Here is a 27249-nt window from a genome sequence, read left to right as displayed (position 1 = left end):
AAGGGCTTCCCTTGTAGCTCAGTTGGTAAAGAATCAGCCTCCAATGTGGGAGACCTGTGGGTTCAATCCCTGGGTTGGGAAGATCCCCTGGAGATCCAGTATTCTAGCCTGGAGAATTCCATGGACTTTATAGTCCATGGCGTCACAAAGAGTCGGACACAACTGAGCAACATTCACTCACTCCTGTCAGATATTCTCAATGTGGAAAGCAATATGACTAAAGAAAATGCCACTTAGATTGTTAATTATATGCTAATTAGATAGTCATAGTTCAGTAGATTCAGAGCCAAGCACATTACTCTGTCTTAACTAACATTTAGCAGTGACTGTTTGGGGTGGTAGTTCTTTCAAATTAATCCAATGGCATCCTCACAGTTTTACTACATTTACATGTTATTCACATTTAGACACTAAAATCTTCAAGCAATACAAGTTTTCACTTATGGTCTCCAAGACCAACAGAATCTAAAGCAACTAATCAGAGAATCTAAAGGATCACAAATTATGTTTTCCAATGACATGTTTCCCATTAGAGCTTGTCTTAAACTGGACTGCTGTGCATGTTGAATGGGTACAACATTGCAAGCATTTATCATGGTGGGGCGAGCGATGCTAATACTGCTAGACGGCTCTGCTCCTGAAGAGGGCCGTGCTTTCTGTTGCATGCAGTACACTGACCCTGTACTCTCTCTCCTTTCCTTTGTTTCCTGTGCCATGCTTGCTGTGTAGCAAATGGAATCTCTTGCAGTAAGTTAACTTTCTTTCATACTTTGTCCATTTAGGCATGGACCCATAACAAATCTTATTTTTACTGTGACTATTATATCTCTTAGCATGTTTTTCCCTTTTTTGTTTCATTTTATTTGGTAGACTAAGACATGTAGTTTTTATTAGCATTCCAGTCTGCTTTCCTCCCAAAAGAGAAACCTATGTTGCTATGAACTCTCATGCGCTAGGCAGGGTATTTTTAGTAATAACTACCATTATTGGACACTTAGGAAAGTCAGGGTTTTCATAGCTGGGTTTCACCCTAACTTGTGAAAGGTAGCATTCTGTTTTTAGATGATACTTTTTTATCTGCAAGTCTCTGGAAGTTGTCTTTAATACCTGATTTTGAAAGGTTTCCACAAACAAAAGTTTAAATGATCATAAAATGTGTTACTAAAACAACCAAAGACCTAATTTGCATTAATGAGTGAGTATAGCTACTTCTTTAAACTTAGGCTTGTTATAAGCACTGAGAGATCACATAAATCTAAGTAGAATTTCCCCCTGCCCTAAGGGCCAGGGAGAGAGGAGAAAGAAACACTCCATCCAGCATGGTCTTAGCACAAACTGGAGTCATTTTTAAAAATTAGGATCAAACATATGTTAATAATACCATTAATGGAATATTCTTCCTAAAAACCTAAATTTAAATTCTTGTCATTTCTCTCCTTAAAGTGATCTGGGGAAAACAATTTAAAGTCACCTCAGCAGCTGAGGTGACCTTAGCTGTCACCTAAGCACCTTAGCAGCTCTCAATTCTGCATTCTTTTTAGTCTTATTAAGCTTCCCTGGTGGCTCAGATGATAAAAAATAGACCTGCAAGGCGGGAGACCTGGGTCAGTTCCTGGGTTGGGAAGATCCCCTGGAGGAGGGCATGGCACCCCACTCCAGTATTCTTGCCTGGAGAATCCCTACAGACAGAGGAGCCTGGTGGGCTACAGTCCATGGGGTCACAAAGAGTTGGACATGACTGAACAACTTTCACACACACACTAAAAGAAAGGCCCTGTTTATCCTTACTTAACCACATTTGAATGGTGAAGTGTTGGTTTAAGCCACATATTTAACCCACTTTCACTGGTGACTGCTGAGCCATGCAGTTCTGGTGAAGGCTGGCTGTCCTTTTCCTCTGGCAGAATCCTGTTCTCTACTTAGGAGCTAACCCTTTCTTGGGATTAAACAGGCAAAGTTTAGAGGCCATTAAGCAGATATGGCTCAAACAGTAGTCATGATCATCGGTGTTGGAATTACTCATGGTTTATCCTTACTTTACAGTACATGTACACTATATAATGAAAACATTTTAAATTCTAGAGGTGTCTATAGGACTTAAGGCCCATTTTGTAGGAACAGTTTTTAAAAATTCTTTCCACAGAAAGTTTTGCATGCTTTTCATCATTTCTCCTGTTTGTAAGCACTTTAGGCCCTTTTTATATCTAATTCAACAAGTATCTGTTGAGCACTGATTAGAAACATTGTCAGTAAAACTGGCACAGAACCTTAGACAATCACATGACTTTTCCTGTGTTTACAGACCTTAAGATCCGTGCCTGCACCCTAAGTGGCAGCCAGAATTGTCACAAGGAATAATCTCGAGTGTCTCCTGAATTGATAAATTTTGACACCTAGAACCACTTAATGTTGTGCCTTTCAAATATACTTTTAATAAAAAGAAAATGTTTAAAAGACATATAGCTTATAAAAATTAACACAACCACAGCTATAACACAATCACAGCTATAATTTGTAGATATTAAATCTAATGGACAAACATAATGGAAATGTGGCAGTTCACCAAGTCCCTTTATAGCTACTAATTCTATTTAGTAATCTTCCAGGATTTGTTTTATTCTATATTATACTGTGAATTTCTCACTGATATTCATTGATTGGATTTTATCGTTCTGTGTCATTTAGAATGGTAACACCTAGTTACGCTTCCTTGTTTTAAAAAGAAGAAATGTTAGTCTCCACTAAGATGTCACTTACTATGTAAGAATAATCCTTAGTAACTATTTCTTCCTACACAAATTCTCTCTTTAGCAACTGGAACTGTGTCAGAGGTTGTATAAGCTACACTTCCAGCTGCTGCTGCTTTTTCAGTCCTACTGTAAGCTCATCGGCCAGGTGCACGAAGTCAGCTCCATGCCAGAGGTGAGCCCCCCCAACCCCCGACCCCAGGTCCTGCCATGAGCTCAGCACTGCTTTTCCTTTGTTCTCCCCCCGACCAGTTTATGCGTAATAAAATCACTTGAACATTTATAATCATTTCACTTAAGCACAAGTCTTAAAACACTAGTGTCTCCTATTTATTTCCGTGCTCCTTTGGTGGTGCCAGGACTAGGGTGAGGCAAGTGACCTACCTGGACACAAAATGCAGGGACAGCCTTGAGGGTCCCAGGGAGCCAGCTCAGCATGGCACTGAGGGAGGTGCTCACCCTAGCGATGAAATCCACACACCTTCAGTATTTAAAACTTACCTAGATTTGAAATAAGAAATTCACTTTCAAGCTTAAAAACTATGTGTCTAAGACAGTCTAACAACTTATATAAAAGGCTTATTAACCTCATTTAATTTTGAGCCCGGGGCTGGAGTGTATCATCATGTCTAAGCAGCATCTGCGTGAAGACTGTCCTTGAGGGCTTCAGTTCTATAGCTCGTTCAGTGAGCAAGCTGGGAATGAAGAAAGGCAAAGATTTTGGGTAAATCAACTTCCCAAAGAAAATAGGCATCCTCAGTTTGCATTAGAAAGGGAAAAAAACCTTTAAATTCACATCTGTTCTTTTTTTAAATGCTCTTGGGGTCAAACTGCAATACAGCTATCTTCAACAGTACACTTTGGGGGCCCCAGAAGTGACACAGGTTCTCTTTATGGTTTATTTCTCAATAACACAGGATCTTCTGGTTCCAGTGAATCTAAGGGAAATCCTTACCTCTGTGATGAATACTAGTGTGACATTGCAATTTTTCCTCCTCTCCCTTAAAATTATGTCTTTCATCTTTTCCCAATGCATAGGGATAGGGATAAAAATTTATTCTTCAAACAGGTCCATGTTCGTGATTACATTTATTGGGCACTTATGTGCCCAACTGTTTAAATAAACTGTGAGGTGGATAACATCTTCAGTCTCACAGCACTGAAGGCACTTAAGAGTCTATCTGCTTGACCATGTGGTAGTCAAGAATGCAGAAGTGGCATCTAAACCCAGCTTTACCCAGCTCCCCCGCCTGTTCTCTTGGTGCATTTTACCTCTATGTGTTCCCTTCTACTTAAACAGAAAACATTAAGAGGAGTCAATCTTTTATACAAGGAGAGTGTGCCAGCTGTTGATACAATTATTCAATGCATACAGCCCCATAGCCCTACATATATCAGGCAGTATAGTTCCATCAGTCCTGTTTTTAGTTTACTGAGATACTACTAGGCTTGTGCTTAACCAGACGTCATACAATTTTAATTGGGGATGTAAAATCCAGCCTGCAACTAAATACACTAAAAATATATATATTTTTTTTAACAGCTGCTAAATATGTCCAGGGAACTGAGTGACCTAAAGAAAAACCTGAAGGAGGCCACTGCAGCCATTGCAGCTGACCCTCTTTACATCGAGGGGGCGTGGTCCGAGCCAACCTTCACATCCACTGAGGCAGCCATCCAGTCCATGCTTGAGTGCTTGAAGAACAACGAACTTGGCAAGGCTTTACGGCAAATAAGGGAATGCAGGTAACGCAACTATTTGTATTGTTGTTTCCTTGCTAAGTCATGTCTGACTCTTTGACCCCATGAACTTGTAGTCTTCCAGGCTCCTCTGTCCATGGGGTTTCCCAGGCAAGCATACTGGAGTCGGTTGCCATGCCCTCCTCCAGGGGATCTTCCCGACCCAGGGATCAAACCTGCATCTCTTAAGTCTCCTGCATTGGCAGGCAGGTTCTTTACCGCTAGTGCCACCTGGGAAGCCCACTAGTTAGAGATGGTTAAAAGAAATGCGTGCCTAACAGTCACTTTGTCAGGGCTAGGGACTAAATCACTATGGAAGGAACATTGAGATGTTTATATAAATTCTCCTCAGATCCTTCCCATTACCATGACAGAAACATCAGGTTTCAGAACTTATTGTCTGAAATATGAGTGTTGGTTCTGGTTATCTGTTATCTCTAAAATGTTTAAACACTTGGAAGTATACTCCAAAGTAATTTTAAAACTAATTTTTTGAATGTATCCTTTTTGGGACTTTCTCCCTACATTTTGATAGTATATTCACATTCATTGTAACCACAATGCTATAACAAATAAATGGATTCCATTCTGACTTTTTTTTTTGGCCACATCTTAGTTCCTCAACCAGGAATCAAACCTATGCCCCCCTGCAGTGGAAGCTCAGAGTCTTAACCACTAGACAGTGAGGAAAATCCTCCTACTCCTGATATTTTTATACTTAAGTTTTTTAAATCAAAATCAATAATAATTAATATTCTAAAACTGATTATAGTGATGTTTACACAATTCTGATTACCCAAAAAAGCCACAGAATTATATTTTGGATAGCTGAATTGTATAATGTGTGAATTTTCTCTCAATAAAAGCTTTTGTATTCAGAAAGTAGTTTTCTTATACTAATAAAGGAGAGGGAGGTGGGAGGGAGGTTCAGGATGGAACACATGTGTACACCCGTGGCGGATGCATGTATGGCAAAACCAATACAATATTGTAAAGTAACTGGCCTCCAATTAAATAAATTTATATTAAAAAAAATAAAATTAAATCTAAGTAAATGCCCATTTAAAAAAAAACTCAATCTTATAACAGTGCCTCTAACCTCTGCTACTCTTTTCTGCCTGCAGAAGTCTGTGGCCCAATGACATCTTTGGAAGCAGTTCTGACGATGAGGTCCAGACACTGCTGAATATTTATTTCCGCCATCAAACTCTAGGACAGACGGGCACTTACGCATTGGTGGGGTCTAACCAGAGCCTGACTGAGATCTGCACCAAGCTGATGGAGCTGAACATGGAGATCCGGGACATGATCCGCAGGGCCCAGAGCTACCGGGTCCTTACCGCCGTCCTTCCCGACTCCAGCGTGTCCGGCACTAGCCTCTGACAGGAGCCTCCCATCCCCCATGGGCGCCATGCTGGGGGTGCTGCCGTGCTGGGGTGACGTCATTCAGTGTCTTCTCAGCCTTCAAAAGGCTTGGTCAGACTGTTCTCCCTCTTGTTGCCTGTAGGACTTTTCATAAAGAGGATGGCAGAACTTCCCACGTGTAGCAATACTCTTAAGAACCAAGGTAGCGTAGGACTGTATCCTGTGTGACACAAACGCGTTATCCTTTTACTGAGCAAAAACTCACTACTGAAGACGTGACTTCCATTGCATACCAAAGCCAACTACTCTGAACAATACCTTCCTTTCTAGAAACAATTTTAGATTGGCAAAAGTGCAATGTTTTCTTCACTAAAAAATATTTTATATTCTAAAACTTGTACATTCTTTCTCATTTTTCTTTGCCTTTGTTTTGTGTGTGTGTGTGAGGTGAGCTGAGGAAGGAGCAGGCAGAATGAAGCTGGCCACGGAAAACTGTAAGACGGTCAAAAGCTGACAGCCTGTGTATGTGAAAAGAGAACTGTAAATGGACAATTCAATGTACACTGAAATTTGAATACCATTACTGTGTCTAAAAGGAGCTGCTATGAAGTACCTTTCTTATGTTGCTAGGCTACTGTCTCGGAAAGCCCTGGATCTCTTTGCAGGGGTCTGTGATTAAGACCCTCGCACCAAAAATGGTCCAGACAGACATTTTTTTAAGGATCTTGGCTGCTTTTTACTAGAATGTTGCTTTTATGAACATATTTATACTACAGAAGGATGAGTGTTAATTTTAACCAACTTTGCCATTTTATAGAAAAAAGTTAAAGACGTCCACATTATAAATTCCAAGTCTTTCCACCTGTTATGCATGCATATTTCAATATCCACGTGGATAGCTGGAAATAGGACATAAAGGTAAAATATGAGTTGTCACTGTTTCTTAAGAAATGTCATTTTATCTGTAATATATATGTAAAGGGCCATTCTTAAGTTTTCCCCTTAAATTTAATGCTGTCAGGTGTTAGCTGTGTGCATGTAAACCTGTTGCACATCAGAAGCATATTCAAAGTTTATCTATGTAACTTATTCACTCTGTAAATACATTTAAAGTTTTTGTGATGTAATCTCGGTTGACGTTCTGTTTAGAACTGCCTTTAAAGTAAAAAAAAAAAAAAATCATACTGACCACAGGTTTTATTTCTATTTAATGAAGATTTTTGCTTTGATTTATATTTTTGCATGTGGGTTGCCATGATGACAACCCCAAGGAGTACCACACGCGTGTGTTCCATGACTGGCAGCCAGGGAGTTGTGAAGCAAGTACCATGACCCTGGGAAGCAGGAGGTCTCTGTAACCTCTTAGGGTGGACACCAAAGACTGTAACCCTCAACCAGCTCTCACTACAATCAGAAGCAAGAAACCAGAAAACAAGAGCTCTCATTATCCACAGCCTATCATTAGGTTTTCATTCTTAAAATTTTGAAAGAGAACCATTAATGATAAGGAAAAAGTAGTGAGTTCTATTCTTTCACCACAACCCATCTATTCTTCACCCAACTCAAAAACGGGATCATGGAAACACATAACAATCTAATTTCTATGGTCTTCCTATTCATACTCCTTAGATTAACCAACGTAACTTGCTTCCTAATATACAACTAAATCATAAGTAGTAATTTTCTAGAAGTATCCACAACAGAGTCTGATCCAAGATTTTAATTTTACCATAGATACAATTATTAACTGGGTTTTAATGACTTTCTGGACATCGCTGTTAACATACTATTTTGATGATTTTCAACTTACCCTAAAGGTGATTAACCATAATCTGTAGGAAAAAACTGAATCACAATCTCTCTGGGGGGAAAAAAAATTTCACAAAATGCAGGTTTCTGTGGTTAACAACACTAGGCAACTCTGAGTTCTGCTGGGACTGCCACTAGAAAGGACTGATCAGTCGTGACTGAATTTTCCACCATGGCCTCTTACCCAGCAAAGAACCACCATGATTGGGTTATTCTTTTAACAAGAGTTTTTTTGAGTAATATCATCTGTAGTCATGAGAAGCAGTGGGTTTGTTTTTTTTTTTTCTGTTTTCTTATTTTTTTTAAACAGGTTAATGTGAAAGAGTTCTCCTTTTCCTGTTTCTTAACCTCCTCTCCCTTAGTGAAGCAGAAGGGCCCTCTGAGGCTGCAGACAGGCCCCAGAGGAGCCCAACAATCAGTGACTTGAGAGCTGCCCACAAGCCTCCTGGGGTATCGGGTTCTCCCTCTGTTACTGAAGCCTTAATGTTTACTTCCCCAGGGGCAGGCACAGGAGAGGACGAGTACAATATCTGCCCTCTCCTTTAGATGCCTATCTCCTCGCCTCTGAGGAGGAACACCTCCTCCTACCACCACGCTTTTAAGCCCTAGAGTGTCACACACTTTATCCACTGGCAAAAAAAAGCAATTCAGGCAGCTGTACTGCAACTTAAGACATAACTTGATTAACATTTAGTGTCCAAATTGAGTATTTTAGTAAAAGCACCATACATTTTAGAGGCATGTGAATGTCCTATTCCCACCAATAGGTAAGACTATTAATGTTAGTAAAGATGTGAGATAAAGATGCTTGTAATTTACCATTGCACAAGTGTGTACAAACATGCACAGAGTTGATTCTTAAGGCTCTTCAGGTTCCAGACCTTAACGCGGTTCCTTTCAGTGAATTGTGGAATTATAGAAATAAGGTGGCGGTGGGGGGTGGGTAAGTGTTCCAGGTGGGGTACCAGAGAGGTCCCAGAGAGTGCCCAGAGAGGTCATGGAAGCTCTGTGCCCTCTCCCCAAACCCTGGCTACACACCTGTTCCCTGCAGGTGTTCATCTGTATCCTTGATCATATCCTTTAGCAAAAAAACAGTAAACAGCACTACCTTTTAAGGCACATCCCTCTCCGAAGCTTGGCGTTATCCTTTCTACAACCTCGCTGCTCAGCACACAGATCAACATTAGCTCCCTCTTTTGGGAGCTGGGCAGAAACACAGATGAATCTGCAGTTTAACAGAACCCTCAGAGAGATCCCCGGACAAGGACCTGAGCTCATCCTCTCACGAAAACACCAAAATCACAACTATCTGCTGAACAACCATCAGGAACAAATGACTGGAACCTACCAAAAAAGATAATCTACTATCAAAGACAAAAAAGGAAGCCAGAACAACATGGTAGGAGGGTTCCATTTGCCATATAATCAAATCACATACCCACAGAGTGGGTGACCCACAAACTGGAAAATCATTTTATCACAGAGGTTCTCCCACAGGAGTGAGAATTCTGAGTGCCAAGTCAGGTTCCCCAGTCTGGGGGTCTGGCCGGCGGGAGGAGGAACCCCCAGTGCATTTGGCTTTGAAGGCCAGAGGAGCTTGACCGCAGGAACTCCACAGAACTGGTGGAAGGAAAAATGCCACTGTTGGAGGGTCACATAAAATTTCATGCACACTGGGACCCAGGAGAAAAAGCAGTAGCTTCATAAGAGCCTGGCCCAGACCTACCTGCTAGTTTTGGATGGTGTCCTGGGGAGGCAGAGGGCTGCTATGACTCATTGCAGGGACAAGGACACTGGTGGCAGAGGTACTAGGGAGTACTCATTTGCATGAACGGTCCTTGAGGTCACCATTTTGAGGCCAAGACCTAGCCTACCCAATAGCCCAAAATCTACACTGCTGAGAGGCCTGAGGCCACACAACACAGCCCTGCCCTTCAGACAGGCTGCTTAAAGTCTTCCTGAGCTCACAGACACCTATAAACACACCTCTTGACAGAGCCAGCGATCAATGCAAAGAAGAGGAAAACAACAGAATGGGAAAGACTAGAGATCTCTTCAAGAAAATTAGAGACACTAAGGGAACATTTCATGCAAAGATGGGCCTGAAAAAGGACAGAAAATGGTATAGACCTAAAAGAAGCAGAAGATATTAAGAAGTGGCAAGATACACAGAAGAACTGTACAAAAAAAGAGCTTCACGACCAAGATAATCATGACGGTGTGATCACTCACCTAGAGCCAGACATCCTGGAATGTGAAGTCAAGTGGGCCTTAGAAAGCAACACTATAAACAAAGCTAGTGGAGGTGATGGACTTGCAGCTGAGCTATTTCAAATCCTGAAAGATGATGCTGTGAAAGTGCTGCACTCAATATGTCAGCAAATTTGGAAAACTCACCAGTGGCCACAGGACTGGAAAAGGTCAGTTTTCATTCCAATCCCAAAGAAAGGCAATGCCAAAGAATGCTCAAACTACCAAACAATTGCACTCATCTCACACGCTAGCAAAGTAATGCTCAAAATTCTCCAAGCCAGGCTTCAGCAATACATGAACCGGGAACTTCCAGATGTTCAAGCTAGTTTTAGAAAAGGCAGAGGAACCAGAGATCAAATTGCCAACATCCTCTGGATCATGGGAAAAGCAAGAGAGTTCCAGAAAAACATCTATTTCTGCTTTACTGACTATGCCAAAGCCTTTGACTGTGTGGATCACAATAAACTGTGGAAAATTCTGAAAGAGATGGGAATACCAGACCACCTGACCTGCCTCTTGAGAAACCTATATGCAGGTCAGGAAGCAACAGTTAGAACTGGACGTGGGACAACAGACTGATTCCAAATAGGCGAAGGAGTACGTCAAGGCTGTGTATTGTCACCCTGCTTATTTAACTTATATGCAGAGTGCATCATGAGAAACGCTGGGCTGGAAGAAGTAGAAGCTGGAATCAAGATTGCCAGGAGAAATATCAATAACCTCAGATATGCAGATGACACCACCCTTATGGCAGAAAGTGAAGAGGAACTAAAAAGCCTCTTGATGAAAGTGAAAGAGGAAAGTGAAAAAGTTGGCTTAAAGCTCAATAATCAGAAAACTAAGATCATGGCATCCGATCCCATCACTTCATGGGAAACAGATGGGGAAACAGTGGAAACAGTGTCAGACTTCATTTTTTGGGGCTCCAAAATCGCTGCAGATGGTGACTGCAGCCATGAAATTAAAAGACGCTTATTCCTTGGAAGAGAAGTTATGACCAACCTAGATAGCATATTGAAAAGCAGAGACATTACTTTGCCAACAAAGGTCCATCTAGTCAAGGCTATTGTTTTTTCAGTAGTCATGTATGGATGTGAGAGTTGGACTGTGAAGAAAGCTGAGTGCCAAAGAACTGATGCTTTTGAACTGTGGTGTTGGAGAAGACTCCTGAGAGTCCCTTGGACTGCAAGGAGGTCCAACCAGTCCATCCTAAAGGAGATCAGTCCTGGGTGTTCATTGGAAGGACTGATGCTGAAGCCGAAACTCCAATACTTTGGCCACCTCATGTGAAGAGTTGACTCACTGGAAAAGACTCTGATGCAGGGAGGGATTGGGGGCAGGAGGAGAAGGGGACAACAGAGGATGAGATGGCTGGATGGCATTACCAACTCGATGGACATGAGCTGGAGTGAACTCTGAGAGCTGGTGATGGACAGAGAGGCCTGGCGTGCTGTGATTCATGGGGTTGCAAAGAGTCAGACACAACTGAGTGACTGAACTGAACTGAACATCACAGCCAGAGGGATAAGACCCAACTCCATCCATCAATGGGCTGGCATGAATCCCTCCCACCAGGAAGCCTGAACAAGCCTCTCGGACTGTACTCATCTACCAGAGGAAAGACACCAGAAATGAGAGGAACTACAGTGCGGCAGACTGTGGGACAGTAAACACACAAAGTTAGACAAAATGAGACAGCAGAAGAATATATTCCAGAAGAAGGAACAATATAACATCCTAGAAGAATAAATAAGTTAAATGAAGATGGGCAATCAAATCAAAAAAGAAATCAGAGTAATGATAATAAAGATGACCCAAGATCTCAGATGTCCTTCTTACCACAGGAGACTGGAATGAAAAAGTAGGAAGTCAAGAGATACCAGGAGTAACAGGCAAATTTGGCCTTGGAGTACAAAACGAAGCAGGGCAAAGGTTCACAGAGTATTGCCAAGAGAACGCACTGGTCATAGCAAACACCCTTTTCCAACAACACAAGAGAAGACTCTATACTCGGACATCACCAGATGGTCAACGCCAAAATCAGATTGACTAAATTCTCTGCAGCCAAAGATGGAGAAGCTCTATACAGTCAGCAAAAACAAGACTAGGAGCTGGCTGTGGTTCAGATCATGAACTCCTTATTGCCAAATTCAGACTTAAATGAAGAAAGAAAGTAGGGAAAACCACTGGACCATTCAGGTATGACCTAAATCAAATCACTTACTACTATACAGTGGAAGTGAGAAACAGATTTAAGGGATTAGATCTGATAGACAAAGAGTGCCTGAAGAACTATGGACAGAGGTTCATGACATTCTACAGGAGGTGGTGATCAAAGACCATCTCCAAGAAAAAGAAATGCAAAAGGCAAAATGGTTGTCTGAGGCTTTAGAGGTAGCTGAGAAAAGAGTAGCTAAAGGCAAAGGAGAAAAGAAAAGATATACCCATCTGAATGCAGAGTTCCAAAGAATAGCAAGGAGAGATAAGAAAGCCTTCCTCAGAGATCAGTGCAAAGAAATAGAGGAAAACAATAGAATGAGAAAGAGTAGAGATATCCTCAAGAAAATTAGAGATACCAAGGGAACATTTCATGCAAAAACTGGCACAATAAAGGACAGAAATGGTATGGTATAACAGAAGCAGAAGATATTAAGAAGAGGTGGCCACAATACACAGAAGAACTGTACAAAAAAGATCTTCACGACCCAGATAACCATGATGGTGTGATCACTCACCTAGAGCCAGACATCCTGGAATGCAAAGTCAAGTGGGCCTTAGGAAGCATCACTACGAACAAAGCTAGTGGATGTGATGGACTTCCAGCTGAGCTATTTCAAATCCTAAAAGGTGATGTTGTGCAAGTGCTGAATTCAATATGCCAGCAAATCTGGAAAACTCAGCAGTGGCCACAGGACTGGAAAAGGTCAGTTTTCAATCCAATCCCAAATAAGGGCAATGCCAAAGAATGTTCAGACTACCACACAATTGCACTCATCTCACACGCTAGCAAACTAATGCTCAAAATTCTCCAAGCCAGGCTTCAACAGTACGTGAAGGCTGAACTTCCAGATGTTCAAGTTGGATTTAGAAAAGGCAGAGGAACCAGAGATCAAATTGCCAACATCTGCTGGATCATAGAAAAAGCAACAGAATTCCAGAAAAACATCTATTTCTGCTTTATTGATTACACCAAAGCCTTTGACTGTGTATATCACAACAAACTGTGGAAAATTCTTAAAGAAATGGGAATATCAGACCACCTTACATTCCTCCTGAGAAATCTCTTAACCTGCTACAGTTAGAACCGGACATGGAAAAACAGACTGGCTCCAAACTGGGAAAGGGGTACGTCAAGGCTATAATTTGTCACCCTGCTTATGTAACTTCTATGCAGAGTACATCATGTGGGATGCCAGGCTGGATGAAGCACAAGCTGAAATCAACACTGATGTAAGAAATACCAATAACCTCACATGCGCAGATGACACTACCTTATGGCAGAAAGTGAAAAGGAACTACAAAGCCTCTTGATGAAAGTGAAAGGAAAGAGTGAAAAACCTGGCTTAAACTCAACATTCAGAAAACTAAGATCATGGCATCCAGTCCCATCACTTCATGGCATCCAGTCCCATCACCTCATGGCAAATAGATGGGGAAACAATGGAAACAGTGATAGACTTTATTTTCTCGAGCTCCAAAATCACTGCAGATGGTGATTGCAGCCAGGAAATTACTAGACACTTGTTCCTTGGAAGAAAAGCTATGACAAACCTAGACAAACCTATAACAAAAAGCAGAGACTTTACTTTGCTGACAAAGGTCCATCTAGTCCAAGCTATGATTTTTCTAGTAGTCACATATGGATGTGAGAGCTGGACTATAGAGAAAACTGAGCATCGAAGAATTGATGCTTTTGAACTGTGGTGTTGGAGAGGACTCCTAAGAGTCCCTGGGACTGCAAGGAGATCAAACTGGTCAATCCTAAAGAAAATCAGTCCTGAATATACATTGGAATGCCTGATGCTGAAGCTGAAATTCCAACCCTCTGGCCACCTGATGCAAAAAACTGATTCACTGGAAAAGACCCTGATGCTGGGAAAGATTGAAGGCAGGAGGAGAAGGGAATGACAGAGGATGAGATGGTTGGATGGCATCACCGACTCAATGGACATGAGTTTGAGCAACCTCCAGGGGTTGGTGATGGACAGGGAAGCCTGACGTGCTCTATCTAGTCCATGGGGTCACAGAGTTGGACGTGACTGAGCGACTGAACTGAAGATCTCAGGAAAAGAATGGAGGTACAGACTGAGAAGACACAAGAAATGATTAACAAAGAGCTAAAAAGTTTAAAGAACAGAGATATACAAAACAATAACTGAAATGAAAAGCAGACTAGAAGGAATCAATAGCAGAATTAAGATAAGTGAGGTGGAAGACAGAATGCTACAAATCACTGCAATGGAAGAGAATAGAGAAAAGAATGCAAAGAAACGAGAACACTTTAAAAGACCTCTGGAACAACATTAAACTCACTAATATTTGCATTAAAAGGGTACTAGGAAGAAAATAGAGAAAGGACCTGAGAAAATAATTGAGGAAAAAATACCTGAAAAATTCCCACAGGGGAAAAGAAATAGTCACTCAAGTCCAGGAAGTATAAAGTCCCCACAGGAAAAACTCAAAGAGGAATCAGCCAAGACACATATTAACCATATTGACAAAAATTAAAGACAAATAGAAAAAAAATTTTTTTTTAGAGAAAAGCATCAAATAACATAACAAGGTTATCTGATAACATAAGGTTATCAGCTGATTTTTCAGCAGAAACCCTGAAGGCTACAGGAGAGTGGCACAATTTAAAGTAATGAAAGGGGAAAACCTACAACCAGCAATACTTTATCTAAACACCAAGATTCTCAGATTCAACAAAGAAATCAAAAGCTTTACAGACAAGCAAAAGTTAAGAGAATTTAACACAACCAAACCAGCTGAAGAAACTTCTCTAAGTGGAAAATAAAAGGCCACAATTAGAAACAAGAAAATTATGAACAGGAAAGCTCACTGGTAAAGGCAAACACTTACTTAGGGTAGAAAAGCATCCACACACAAATATGATATTTAAACCAGAAATAGAAAATGAGAGTACAAACGCAGGATACTGAAAATACATTTAAAATTAAGAGACCAGCAAACTTAAAACAATCTTGTATATACATAGACTGGTATATCAAAACCTCATGGTACTCTCAAACCAAAAATGTATAACAGGACTTCCTTGGTGTCCCAGTGGTTAGGAATCTACCTGCCAATGCAGGGGACACAGGTTCCATCCTGGGTCCAGCAAGATTCCACATACTGTGGCAACTAGGCCCATGCACCATAGCTACTGAGCCCAAACACTAGAGCCCATGCTCCACAGCAATACAAAGAGATGACTTTACACATGGACATCACCAAATGGTGATGAGATCAAATTGCCAACATTCACTGGATTACAGAGAAAGCAAAGGAATTTCAGAAAAACATCTCTCTCTGATTCATCAACTATATGAAAGCCTTTGACTATGTGGATCATGACAAACTGCGGAAAGCTCTAGGAGAGATGAGAATACCAGACCATCTTACCTGTCTTCTGAGAAACCTGTATGTGGGTCAAGAAGTAATAGTTAGAACCCTGTATGGATCAACTGATTGGTTCAAGATCGAGAAAGGAGTATGACAGGGCTGTCTGCTGTCACCCAGTTTGTTTCACCTATACACTGAGCACATCATGAGAAATGCCGGGCTGGGTAAGTTACAAGCCAGAATCAAGATAGATGGGAGAAACGTCAACAACGTCAGATATGCAGCTGATACCACTCGAATGGCAGAAAGCGAAGAGGAAGTAAAGAGCCTCTTGATGAGGGTGAAGGAGGAGAGGGAAAGAGCTCGCTTAATACTAAATATTTAAAAAATTAAGATCATGGCATCTGGCCCCATTACTGCATGGCAAATAGAAGGGGAAAAGGTGGAAGTAGTAACAGATTTCCTCTTCTTGGGCTCCAAAATCACTGCAAATAGTGACTGCAGCCAAGAAGATCTTCTGATTTCATGGCAGGAAAGCGATGGCAATCCTAGACATTGTGTTGAAAAGCAGAGACAATACTCTTCTGATAAAGGGCTGCATAGTCAAGGTTATGGTCTTCCCAGTGGTCACGTATGGTTGTGACAGCTGGACCATAGAGAAGGCAGAACACCAAAGAACTGATGCCTTCGAACTGTGCTGTGGAAAAAGACTCCTGAAAGTCCCCCGGACAGCAAGGAGACCAAACCGGTCAATCTTAAGGGAGATCAACCCTGAATATTCACTGAAGGACTGAAGCTGAAGCTCCAGTATTTTGGTCATCTGATACACACAGACGACTTATTTGGAAAGTCCCTGATGCTGGGAAAGATCGAGGGCAGGAGAAGAGGGCGTCAGAGGATGAGACAGTTGGATGGCATCACCGATGTAATGAACATGACCTTGGGCAAACTCCAGGACATGGTGAGGGACAAGCAGGTCTGGCATGCTTCAGTCCATGGGGTCTCAAAGAGTCAGATACGACTGGGCAGCTGAACAATGAACAATAAGGAAGTAAAAGACCTGTACTCTGAAAACTGAAAGAAATCAAAGATGATGCAAACAGATAGAAAGATACAAAATGTTCTTGGACTGGAAGAATCAATATTGTCAAAATGATTATACTACCTAAAGCAATCTGCAGATTCAATGCAATCCCTACCAAATGATGGAAGGGCATTTTTTGCAGATCTAGAACAAAAAATCTTGCTCTGAAAGCACAAAGACTCCGAATAGCCAAAGCAATCTTGAGAAATCAAAACAGAGCTGGAGGAATCAGGCTTCCTGACTTCAGACTATATTATAGAGCAATAGTAATCAAGGGCTTCCCTGGTGGTTGAGGGGTTAAGAATCTCCCGGCCAATGCAGGGGACACAGGTTCAATTCCCACTCCAGGAAGATCCCACCTGCAGCAGAGCAACTAAGCCCACATGCCACAACTACTGAGCCTGTGCTCTAGAGCCTACAAGCCCCAACTACTGAACCCTGGGCACCTAGAGCCCACGCTCCACAACAGAAGCCACCGCAATGAGAATCCCCATTCACCACAACTAGAGTAAGCCTGCACACAGCAACAGAGAGTCACCACATTCGAAAAATAAAATAAATAAATCTTAAAAAAAAAAAAAAAGCTACAGTAAAATAGTGTGGTACTGGCACAATCGTACAGAATAGAAAGTCCATAAATAAACCCACACACTTATCATCAATTAATCTATGATAAAAGAAGCAAGAATAAAAACAAGAGAAAAGATAATTTCTTCAATAAGTGGTGCTTAGAAAACTGGGCAGCTACATGCAAAAGAATGAAATTAGAACACTCCACAACACCACACACAAAAATAAACTCAAAATGGATTAAAGACCTAAATATAAGACTGGACACTCTAAAACTCTTAGAGGAAAATATCCGCAGAACACTGACATAAATCACAGCACTATCTTTTTGGATCCACCTCCTAGAGTAATGAAAACAAAAATAAACAAATGGTACCTAATTAAAGCCTTTTGCACAGCAAAGAAAATCATAAACAAATTGAAAAAATAATCCACAGAGTGGGAAAAAATATTTGCAAACTATGCAACTGACAAGGGATTAATCTCCAAAATATACAAACAGCTCATGAACCACAATATGAAAAAAAAAATCCGAATCAAAAACTGGGCAGAAGATCTAAATAGATCACTTCAAAGAAGATAAACAGATGGCCGAGAGGCACATGAAAAGATGTTCAGCATCACTAGTTATAAGGGAAATGCCAATCAAAACTACAATGAAGTATCACTTCACACTGGTCAGAAAGGCCATTATAAAAAAAAAAAAAAAAACTACAAACAATAAATGGTGGAGGGCTTCCCTGGTGGCTCAGTGGTAAAGACTCTATCTGCCATTGCTAGAGATACGGGTCCAGTCTCTGATCTGGAAAGATTCCACATGCCATGGAGCAAATAAGCCCATGTGCCACAGCTCCTGAGCCTGTCTTCTGGAGGTCGGGAGTTACAATTACTGAGCCCACATGCCGCAACTACTGAGCCCATGTTTCACAACTACTCACCTTCACACACCCTAGAGCCTGTTCTCCACAATGAGAAGCCTGTGCACCAAAATTAGTAGTCCCTGCTCTCTGCAACGAGAAAAGCCCACACAGCAACAAAGACCCAGCACAGCCAAAAATAAATAATAAATATAAAAATATTTTTAAAGAAAGTTCCCTTAGAAGAGTAAGAAAATAAATGCTGGAGAGGGTATGGAGAAAAGGAAAGCCTCCTACACTGTTGGTAGGAATGTAAATTGAAACAGCACTATGGAAAACAGTATGATGGTTCCTTAGAAAACTAAAAATAGAGCTACTATATGATCCTACAATCCCACTCCTGGGCATATGTGTAGAGAAAACTATACTTTGAAAAGACACATGTACCCCAACGTTCACTGTAGCACAAGTTATAATAACCAAGATATGAAAGCAACCTAAATGTCCATCGATGGATAAATGGATAAAGATGCAGTATATATACACAGCTGAATACTATTCAGTCATACAAAAGAATGAAATAATGCCATTTGCATCAACATGGATGGACCTAGAGATTATCATACTAAGTCAGACAGAGAAAAGGCAAATATCATGTTATCACTTACATGTGAAATCTACAAAAAAAAAAAAAATACAAAGGAACTTATTTACAAAATTGAAACAGACTCACAGACTTTGAAAACAAACTTATGGTTAACAAAGAGAAAATCTGGGGGAGAGGAATATATTGGGAATTTCAGGTCAACATATACACACTACTGTATCTAAAGCATAAACAATGGGAACCTGGGTTGTAGCACAGCAACTCTACTCAGGACTCTGTAATAACTTAGATGGTTAAGGAACTGGAAAAAGAATAGATATGTGGACTGCATAACTAAAACACTCTGCTGTACACCTGAAACTAAAACACTGTAGATCAAATAGACTCCAATATAAAATTTAAAACCAAATCAAACAAGAAACAAGGGGACCTCCAGACTGCTTGTATGAGCTGCTTACACCTGCTTCTATATATCTGTCCAAAAAACATGAACGTCAGTATCCATGGGTGGTTTTACAGCATCTTAATTATATATCATTAAAATTGGGGGCTTTTTAAAGCTTACTTTTATACACTTACTCAGAATTAATTACAATGTGAATGCCTATCATGAGCTGAGCTTTTTCCTTTATTCAGCAAATATTTATCAAATACCAGTTTTCTGAGCTAGGCACTGTTTTGGGGGATACTGCAGATACCAAAACAGATACATCTCTGTCCTCAAGGATTTTATGTTTTCATGGAGAAGATGAGCTTGTTTTATCTATGCCAGGCCATGAAGAACAAAAAAACAGGACAGAGTAACTAGGATATGGTTCTGGGTCAGAAAAGGGGTCAGAGAAACCTTTCTAATATAGTATTTAAGCAAGTGTGAATGAAGTAAGGACATGGAATCAATATCTGGGGAAAGAATGATCCAGAAAAGAGAGAAGCAAGTGCAAAGAGCCTGAAGCAGGAGCTTGATCCCCTGCTGAAGGCACAGCAAGAAAGCCAGAAACCTGAGTGATCTGAGTGCAGAGGCGAGTGGCCAGACGGTGGCACAAAGGGTCATGTGGCCCAGGAAGAATCTGGGCCTTTCCTGAGTGAAATGGAGAGCCACTGGATGTTGGGAGGCAGAGCAGTGACAGCCTCTGACCTTGGACCTATGTTTTCAAAGGATCTCTCTTCTTGGAATGATGGAAAAATTATTGAAATAGCGTTGATCATTACACAACATGGTGCATATACTAATGTCACTCAATTGTGTACTTAGATGGTAAACTTCATGTTTTATATATATATTTATTTTAACCACACAAAAATAATATTTTTTAAAAGGATCACTCTGGGACTTCTCTGGTGATCTAGTGGTTAAGACTATCTGCCAAAGCCTGTTATACAGAGTGAAGTAGGTCAAAAAGAGAAAATATCATATATTAATGTATATATATGGAATCTAAAATGATTGACTCTATCTAATGAACCTATTTATAGTGAAGAAATGGAGATGCAGACGTAGGAAACAGTCTGCCTTGCCTCAACTAGAGATGGACACACTGGGAGAAGAGAAGGGAGGACAAACTGAGAAAGTAGGACTGACATATACACACAATCGTGTACATAGATAGCTGGCGGGAAGCCGCTGAACAGCACGGGGAGTCTAGCCTGACTCTCTGTGATGACTAGAGGGGTGGGATGGGGTTGGGAGGGAGGCTCAGAAGGGCGGGGTATATGTATATAATTTTGACTGATTCATGCTGATGTATGGCAGAGACCACTACAACATTGTATAGCAATTATCCTCCAAGAGAGAAAGAAAATCTGCCTGCCAATGCAGGGGACACAGATTCGGTCCCTGGAACAGGAAGATTCCACAGGCCCTGGTGCAACTAAGCACGTGTGCCACAACTATTGAAGCCCGCACGCCCTGGAGTCTGTGCTCCACAGTAAGAGAAGCCACAGGAATGAGAAGCCCATGCACAACTAGAGAGCAGGCCGGCCACAACTAGAGAAAAGCACGCACAGCAACGAAGATCCAGCACAGCCAAAAATAAATAAATTCGTTTTTTAAAAAAAAGGACCGCTCTGGCTGCTTTATGCAAAGTAGACTATAAGATGGCAGAAGTGCGAAGACTAGTTAAAAGACTATTGCCACAGCACAATCATGAGAGATGCTGGCTTGGGCTAGCACGGTAGCAACAGAGGTGATCAGAAATGAGCCTACTCCGGACATATTTCAGAGATCGAGCTAACGGAACTTGATGACGACACATAGAAATCTCAGCAACTCTAAAATCTGGCCCAAATAACTAGAAAATAGAGTGGCTGCTTACCAAGACGAGGAAGTGGACATTTGGGAAGTGGAAATCAAGCTTTACTATCACACATTAACTCTGAGATGCCAAATTAGACACCCAAGACAAGGCAGATGAGCAAATGGATGGATGTGTGAGTGTGTGACTGAGAAGTTTATAAACATAGATATGCTATATACAGCCTCTGAGGAAAAAATAGGATACACACCTGTCTCTCCTGTAAGAATCAGAGTGTAGAGTAATGAGTTTGAAACCTTAGTTGCACATTAAATTGTGCAAGGAACTAAAAAAACAATACCCACTCCACTCCTCCAGAGATTGATTTAACTGGCCCAACGTGTATGACTCCAGGGCTGTTTAAAGTTCCCAGAGTAATTCTAATCCACTGCCAAGACTGAAACATTCTTTGATGGTTCTTGAACCTAAGAATCACCAGAGTCAAAAGTCATCAATGACTCAAGAGTCATTACCTGAGTCATCACTCAGGTAAATCCAGAGCAAGGTCCATCAAAGCAGCATTTTAATAACCATCTCACTTTGAAAGTCATTGAATTAGGAGAAATTTACTCTCCAGTAAAGTCCATGCCTCCATCATTTTTCCACAGAGGGTGTTCGTGTAGTGATTCAGCACCAAATTTGTCACTGTTACTTTGTTTTGCATTTAAGGTCACCAGAAGTTAGTGACTAGAATTCACACAGTACACTAAAAGAACAGTTTCCTGTCAGACGTTTCCTTCTCTGACACCATCTCCTCTGGCCCAGAATTGCTTTTAACAGCAAACTCTTGCTCTAACACAGAATGTTAACGTTGGGTTCCAAGAACGCTGGCCACCTGCCACTGGCTTCTGGGAGTTACTGGGCCAGGAGGCTGACAAATTTCCTCCTTGTTCCCTTCTAAGATTTCCAACCCATCTCTCCATATTTCTATTTCAAACTGTCCAGACACTTTAAAATTCATACTGCCCAGCTGCACTAACCATCCTCCTTCCTCAAGCCCATCACCATCCTGATCATACACAGCGGTGGTCTATGAACGTCGAGCACATTAGAGTCATCCGGGAAACTTTAAAAATACTATAGCAGGTCCCACTCCAGATCCCTTAAATTAAACCCTCAGGACAGCGCCCAAACATGGTTACTTATAAAGTTCCTTAGAGGATTTTAAGTTGCAGCTGTGGATGAGAACAGCTGACCTAAAACCATAGCTTATTGCCGTCTTCCTCTAAAATGCCTGATATCATTCCCAGGGACTGCAACATTCTCGCGGCTAACCTAAACAGTATCTTTTTCCTCTTGGCTTTAACATTCTTACCTCCAGGAATCTCTGCTTCCCTCTTTCTCAACTTGGCCACCCAATTTCATGTACATGCATACTTAGTCACTCAGTCATGTCTGGCTTTTTGTGACCCCATGGACAGCAGCCCATCAAGCTCCTCTGTCCATGGGATTTCCCAGGAAGAATACTGGAGTGGGTTGCCATTTCCTTCTCCAGGGGATCTTCCCAACCCAGGGATCAAACCTGAGTCTCCTGCATTGGCAGGCAGATTTTTTTTTTTTTACCACTGAGCCACCTGGGAAGCTCACTCAGCTTCACAGTATACCAAAATCCTACCCATAGCAACAGCTCTAGAATCTCATGTTTAAGCATCTTACTCACACACTTCCAGGCCCCTTTAACTCTGGAACCCTACACTCTCCAGCATTTCTTCTCCTGTCATGCATAATGGATCTGTAGACCTCATTGCTTTTGCCACTACCCACCACCTACCTTCACTCCACTTTGGAACGAGTTAAATTTCATGGATTATAATCACCCCCTTGCTGACAGTCAAAAATATCTTTCCCCCATCTTACTCAACTAGTTCAAACCTTTCCACATGTACACATGCTGAACCATGGTATTACTAGAATACAACTGCAATCAAGCCTAATTAAGAGTGCTAAACCTCAAAATGAGCCCTCAATGCTATCAGTCAATCCTAAAATACAATTTATGGTCCTTGATAATTTCAAATTCCCATTATCTGCAGCTTTCTCACACCTTTCTTTTGTATTCCTATTAAGGTATAATTGGGTCTTCCCTAATGACTCAGAGGTAAAGAATCTGCCTGCCAATGCAGGAAACAAGGGTTCAATTCCTGGGTTGGGAAAATCCCCTGGAGGAGGGCACGACAACCCACTCCAGTATTTTTGCCTGGAGAATTCCATGGACAGAGGAGCCTGGCGGGCTACAGTGGGGTCACAAAGGGTTGGACATGACTGAGCGACTAAACAACAGCAACAAAAGGTATGACTGACATACATTAGTTTCAGGTATACAACATAACGATTTGACATCTGTGGCACTGCAAAATGATCACTCCAGTAAGTCTATTTACCATCTGTCACCACAGATAATTACAAAAAAATTTTTTTTCTTCTGATGAGAACTTCTAAGAGTTAATTTCTCAGCAACTTTAAATTTTGCAACAGAATATTATTGACCAACAGAATGGGAAAGACTAGAAATCTCTTCAAGAAAATTAGATACCAAGGGAACATTTCATGCAAAGATGAGCACCATACAGAACAGAAACGGCATGGATCTAACAGAAGCAGAAGCTATTAAGAAGAGGTGGCAACAATACACAGAAGAACTGTACAAAAAAGGTCTTCATGACCCAGATAACCACGAAGTATGATCACACACCTACAGCCAGACATCCTGGAATGTGAAGTCAAGTGGGCCTTAGGATGCATCTCTACAAACACACCCAGTGGAGGTGATAGAATTCCAGTTGAGTTATTTCAAATCCTAAAAGATGATGCTATGAAAGTGCTACACTCAATATGCCAGCAAATATGAAACTCAGCAGTAGCCAAAGGACTGGAAAAGGTCAGTTTTCATTCCAATCCCAAGGAAGGGCAATGCCAAAAAGTGTTCAAACCACCACACAAATTGCACTCACTTCACATGCTAGCGAAGTAATGCTCAAATTCTCCAAGTGATGCATCAATAGTACATGAACCGAGAACTTCCAGATGTTCAAGCTGGATTTAGAAAAGGCAGAGGAACCAGAGAACAAATTGCCAACATCTGTTGGATCATAGAAAAAGCAAGAGAATTCCAGAAAAACATCTACTTCTGCTTCAATGACTATGTTAAAGCCTTTGACTGTGTGGATCACAACCAACTGTAGAAAATTCTTAAAGAGATGGGAATACCAGACCACCTTACCTGCCTCCTGAGAAACCTGTATGCAGGTCAAAAAGCAATGGTTAGAACCGGACATGGAACAATGGACTGGTTCCCAACAGGGAAAGGAGTATGTCAAGGCTGTATGTATACTGTCATCCTGTTTATTTAACTCATATGCACAGTACATCATGCGAAATGCCGGGCTGGATGAAATACAAGCTGGAATCAAGACTGCTGGAAGAAATACCAATAACCTCAGATATGCAGATACAACCACCTTTATGGCAGAAAGCAAAGAGAAATTAAAGAGCCTCTTGATCAAGGTGAAAGAGGAGAGAAGTAAATTTGGCTTAAAACTCAACATTCAAAAAATGAAGATCATGGCATCTGGTTCCATCACTTTGTGGCAGATAGATGGGGAAACAATAGAAACAGTGACAGACTATTTTCTTGGACTCTAAATCACTGTGGATGGTGACTGCAGCCATAAAATTAAAAGATGCTTGCTCCCTGGAAGAAAAGCTATGACAAACCTAGACAGCATATTAAAAAGCTGAGACATCACTTTGCCAACAAAGCAATACAGTCAAAGCTATGGTTTTACCAGTAGTCATATACAGATGTGAGGCTTGGACCATAAAGAAAGCTGAGTGCTAAAGAATTGATGCTTTTAAACTGCAGTGCTGGAGAAGACTTCTCAGAGTCCCCTGGATAGCAAGGATATCAAGCCAATCAATTCTAAAGGAAATCAACCCTGAATATTCATTGGACTGAGGCTGAAGCTGAAGTTTCAATACTTTGGCCACCTGATGTGAAGAGCCGACTCACTGGAAAAGACCCTGATACTGGGAAAGATTGAGGGCAGGAGAATTGGACAACAGAGGATGAGATGGTTGGACGGCATCACTGACTCAATGGACATGAGTTTGAGAGTGCTCCGGGAGATGGTAAAGGACAAGGAAGCCTGGCATGCTGCAGTCCATGGGGTCCAAAGAGTCGGACATGACTCAGCAACTGAACAGCAACAATTATTGATCACGATGTATATTACCTCCCAAAAGCTTATTTATATAATGGCTGGAAATTATATTTCTTGATCTCCACCCATTTTGCTTACCCTCCAACCGCCCCCTCCAACTCTGGCAACCATATGTCTTTTCTCTGTACCTATGAGTTTGGTTTGTCTGTTTTTCAGATTTCACAAATAAGTGAAATTACACAGTCTTTGATTCTGTCTTATTTCACTTAGCACAATACTCTCAAGGTCTATCCATGTTGTCTCAAATGGCAAGATTTCATTCTTTAGCATGGCTGAATGGTAGTCCATTGTACATATTCATCACATCTTCTCTATCCATTCATCCATTGATGGACACTTAGGTTGTTTACATATGCTGGCTATTGTAAATAATGCTGTTTTGAACATTGGGGTGCATGTATCTTTTCAAATTAGCGTTTTTATTTTCTTTGAATAAATAACAGAAGTCATATTGCTGGATCATATGTAGTTCTATTTTTAATTTTTCAAGGAACCTCTATACTGTTTTCCACAATGGCTGCACCAATCTACATTCTCATCAACAGTGCATTAGAGTTTTCTTTTATTCACATCCTTGCCAACATTTGCTATTTCTTCTCCTTTTGAGAGTAACCGTTCTAATAAGTGCAAGGTGAGATCTCTTTGTGGTTTTGGTTTACACTTCTTTGATGATTAGGGATGTTGAGCATCTTTTCATGTGTCTGTTGGACATCTCTATGTCATCTTTGAAAAAATGTCTATTCAGATCCATTTTCCTAACTGGATTTTTTTATTGACTTGTATCAGTTCTTTATATATTTTAGAAATCATCCCCTTATTCAATATACAATTTGCAAATATCATCTCCCATTCAACAGGCTGGCTTTTTATTTTGTTATGGTATCATTCCCTGTGCAGAAGCTTTTTTGTTTATAGTCTCATTTGTTTATTTTTGCTTTTGCTGTCACTGCCTTTGAAGTAAGACTCAAAAATAACACCAAGATCAACATCAGAAATTTACCACCTCTGTTTTCTTCCAGGAGTTTTAAGGTTTTTAGACTTATATTCAAGTCTTTAAGTTAATTTCTGTATATGGTGTAAGACAGTGGTTCAGTTCCATTCTTTTAAACATGACCGTTCAATTGTCTCAACATCATTTACTCCGGAGACTGTTCTTTTTCCCACCGTAAATTCTTGATTCCTTTGTCATAAATTAATTGACCATATGTGCCTGAGTTTATCCAAGGTTCTCTATGCTGCTCCACTGACCTGTGTCACTGTTGTTATGCCAATACAGTAACAGTTTTGTTTACTATAGCTTTGTAACATAGATTGAAATCAGGCATACCTCCAGCTTTGTTGTTCTTAACAAATATAACTTTATTTTTTCAAAACTCAGATTCTGTATAAATTTGGGGGTTGCTCTATTTTTGTGAAAAAAGTCATGAGTATTTTGGTAGGGATTGCATTGAGTCTATAGATTACTTCAGGTAATACGGTTATTTTAACAATATTAATTCTTCCAAACAAGAACAAAAGACACAGACTGAAAATCAGGGTATAGAAAAAGATATTTCACACAAATGTAAATGACAAGAAAGTTAGAGTAGCAATACTCATATAAGACAAAGTGGATTCTAAATCAATCTATAACAAAAAACACAGAAGGGCATTATATATTGATAAAGGGATAAATAAAAAAGAGAATATAATACTAGTTAATCCTATACAACTTATATATAATAATATACAAGTACCTCATATATATATAGTATAATATACTGTATTATATATAAGAAGTACCTTATAATACAGAAGTACCTAAGTATGTAAAGCAAATGAAGGGAAAAACTGAGAACAATAAACAATAGTAGAGACTTTAACACCCAGCTTACATCAATGGACAGATTACCCAGACAGAAAATACAGAAACATTGGATTTTAATAAGGAAAAGTTAATAATGACACTGTAAACTAGTTATACTTAATAGATATCTACATGACATTCCATGCAAAATTAGAATACACATGCAATGTTCTCCAGGATGGATCACATGCTAGGCCACAAACAAGTCTCACTGACTATAAGATACAGAAATTATATCAACTATCTTTTCTAACCACAACAGTATGAAATTATAAATCAATTATAGGAAGAAAAA

The 27249-nt window shown here is 40.6% G+C and overlaps 2 protein-coding genes across 2 annotated transcripts in view; one reads left to right on the top strand and one right to left on the bottom strand.

Annotated features, from left to right (window-relative positions):
- Positions 1-7005, top strand: part of FRY (FRY microtubule binding protein) — a 328020-nt gene extending 321015 nt beyond the window's left edge. Inside the window, exons 61-64 of the mRNA XM_052649908.1 lie at positions 730-747; positions 2812-2922; positions 4291-4493; positions 5612-7005. Coding sequence (XP_052505868.1) covers positions 730-747; positions 2812-2922; positions 4291-4493; positions 5612-5870 — 591 coding nt within the window. The 3' untranslated portion in view covers positions 5871-7005. The remainder of the gene's footprint in view (positions 1-729; positions 748-2811; positions 2923-4290; positions 4494-5611) is intronic.
- ZAR1L (zygote arrest 1 like) overlaps positions 5945-27249 on the bottom strand; it is a 58486-nt gene continuing 37181 nt past the window's right edge. The window contains exons 5-6 of the mRNA XM_052649909.1: positions 10684-10691; positions 5945-6072 (exon numbers count right to left, since the gene is read on the bottom strand). Of these exons, the coding sequence (XP_052505869.1) occupies positions 5945-6072; positions 10684-10691 (136 nt within the window). The remainder of the gene's footprint in view (positions 6073-10683; positions 10692-27249) is intronic.

This window comes from Budorcas taxicolor, chromosome 12 (assembly GCF_023091745.1).
Source record: "Budorcas taxicolor isolate Tak-1 chromosome 12, Takin1.1, whole genome shotgun sequence".
NCBI classification, from domain to species: domain Eukaryota; kingdom Metazoa; phylum Chordata; class Mammalia; order Artiodactyla; family Bovidae; genus Budorcas; species Budorcas taxicolor.
The sequence above is the reverse complement of the archived record's forward strand: the minus strand, read 5'-3'. Positions and strand labels throughout refer to the sequence as shown.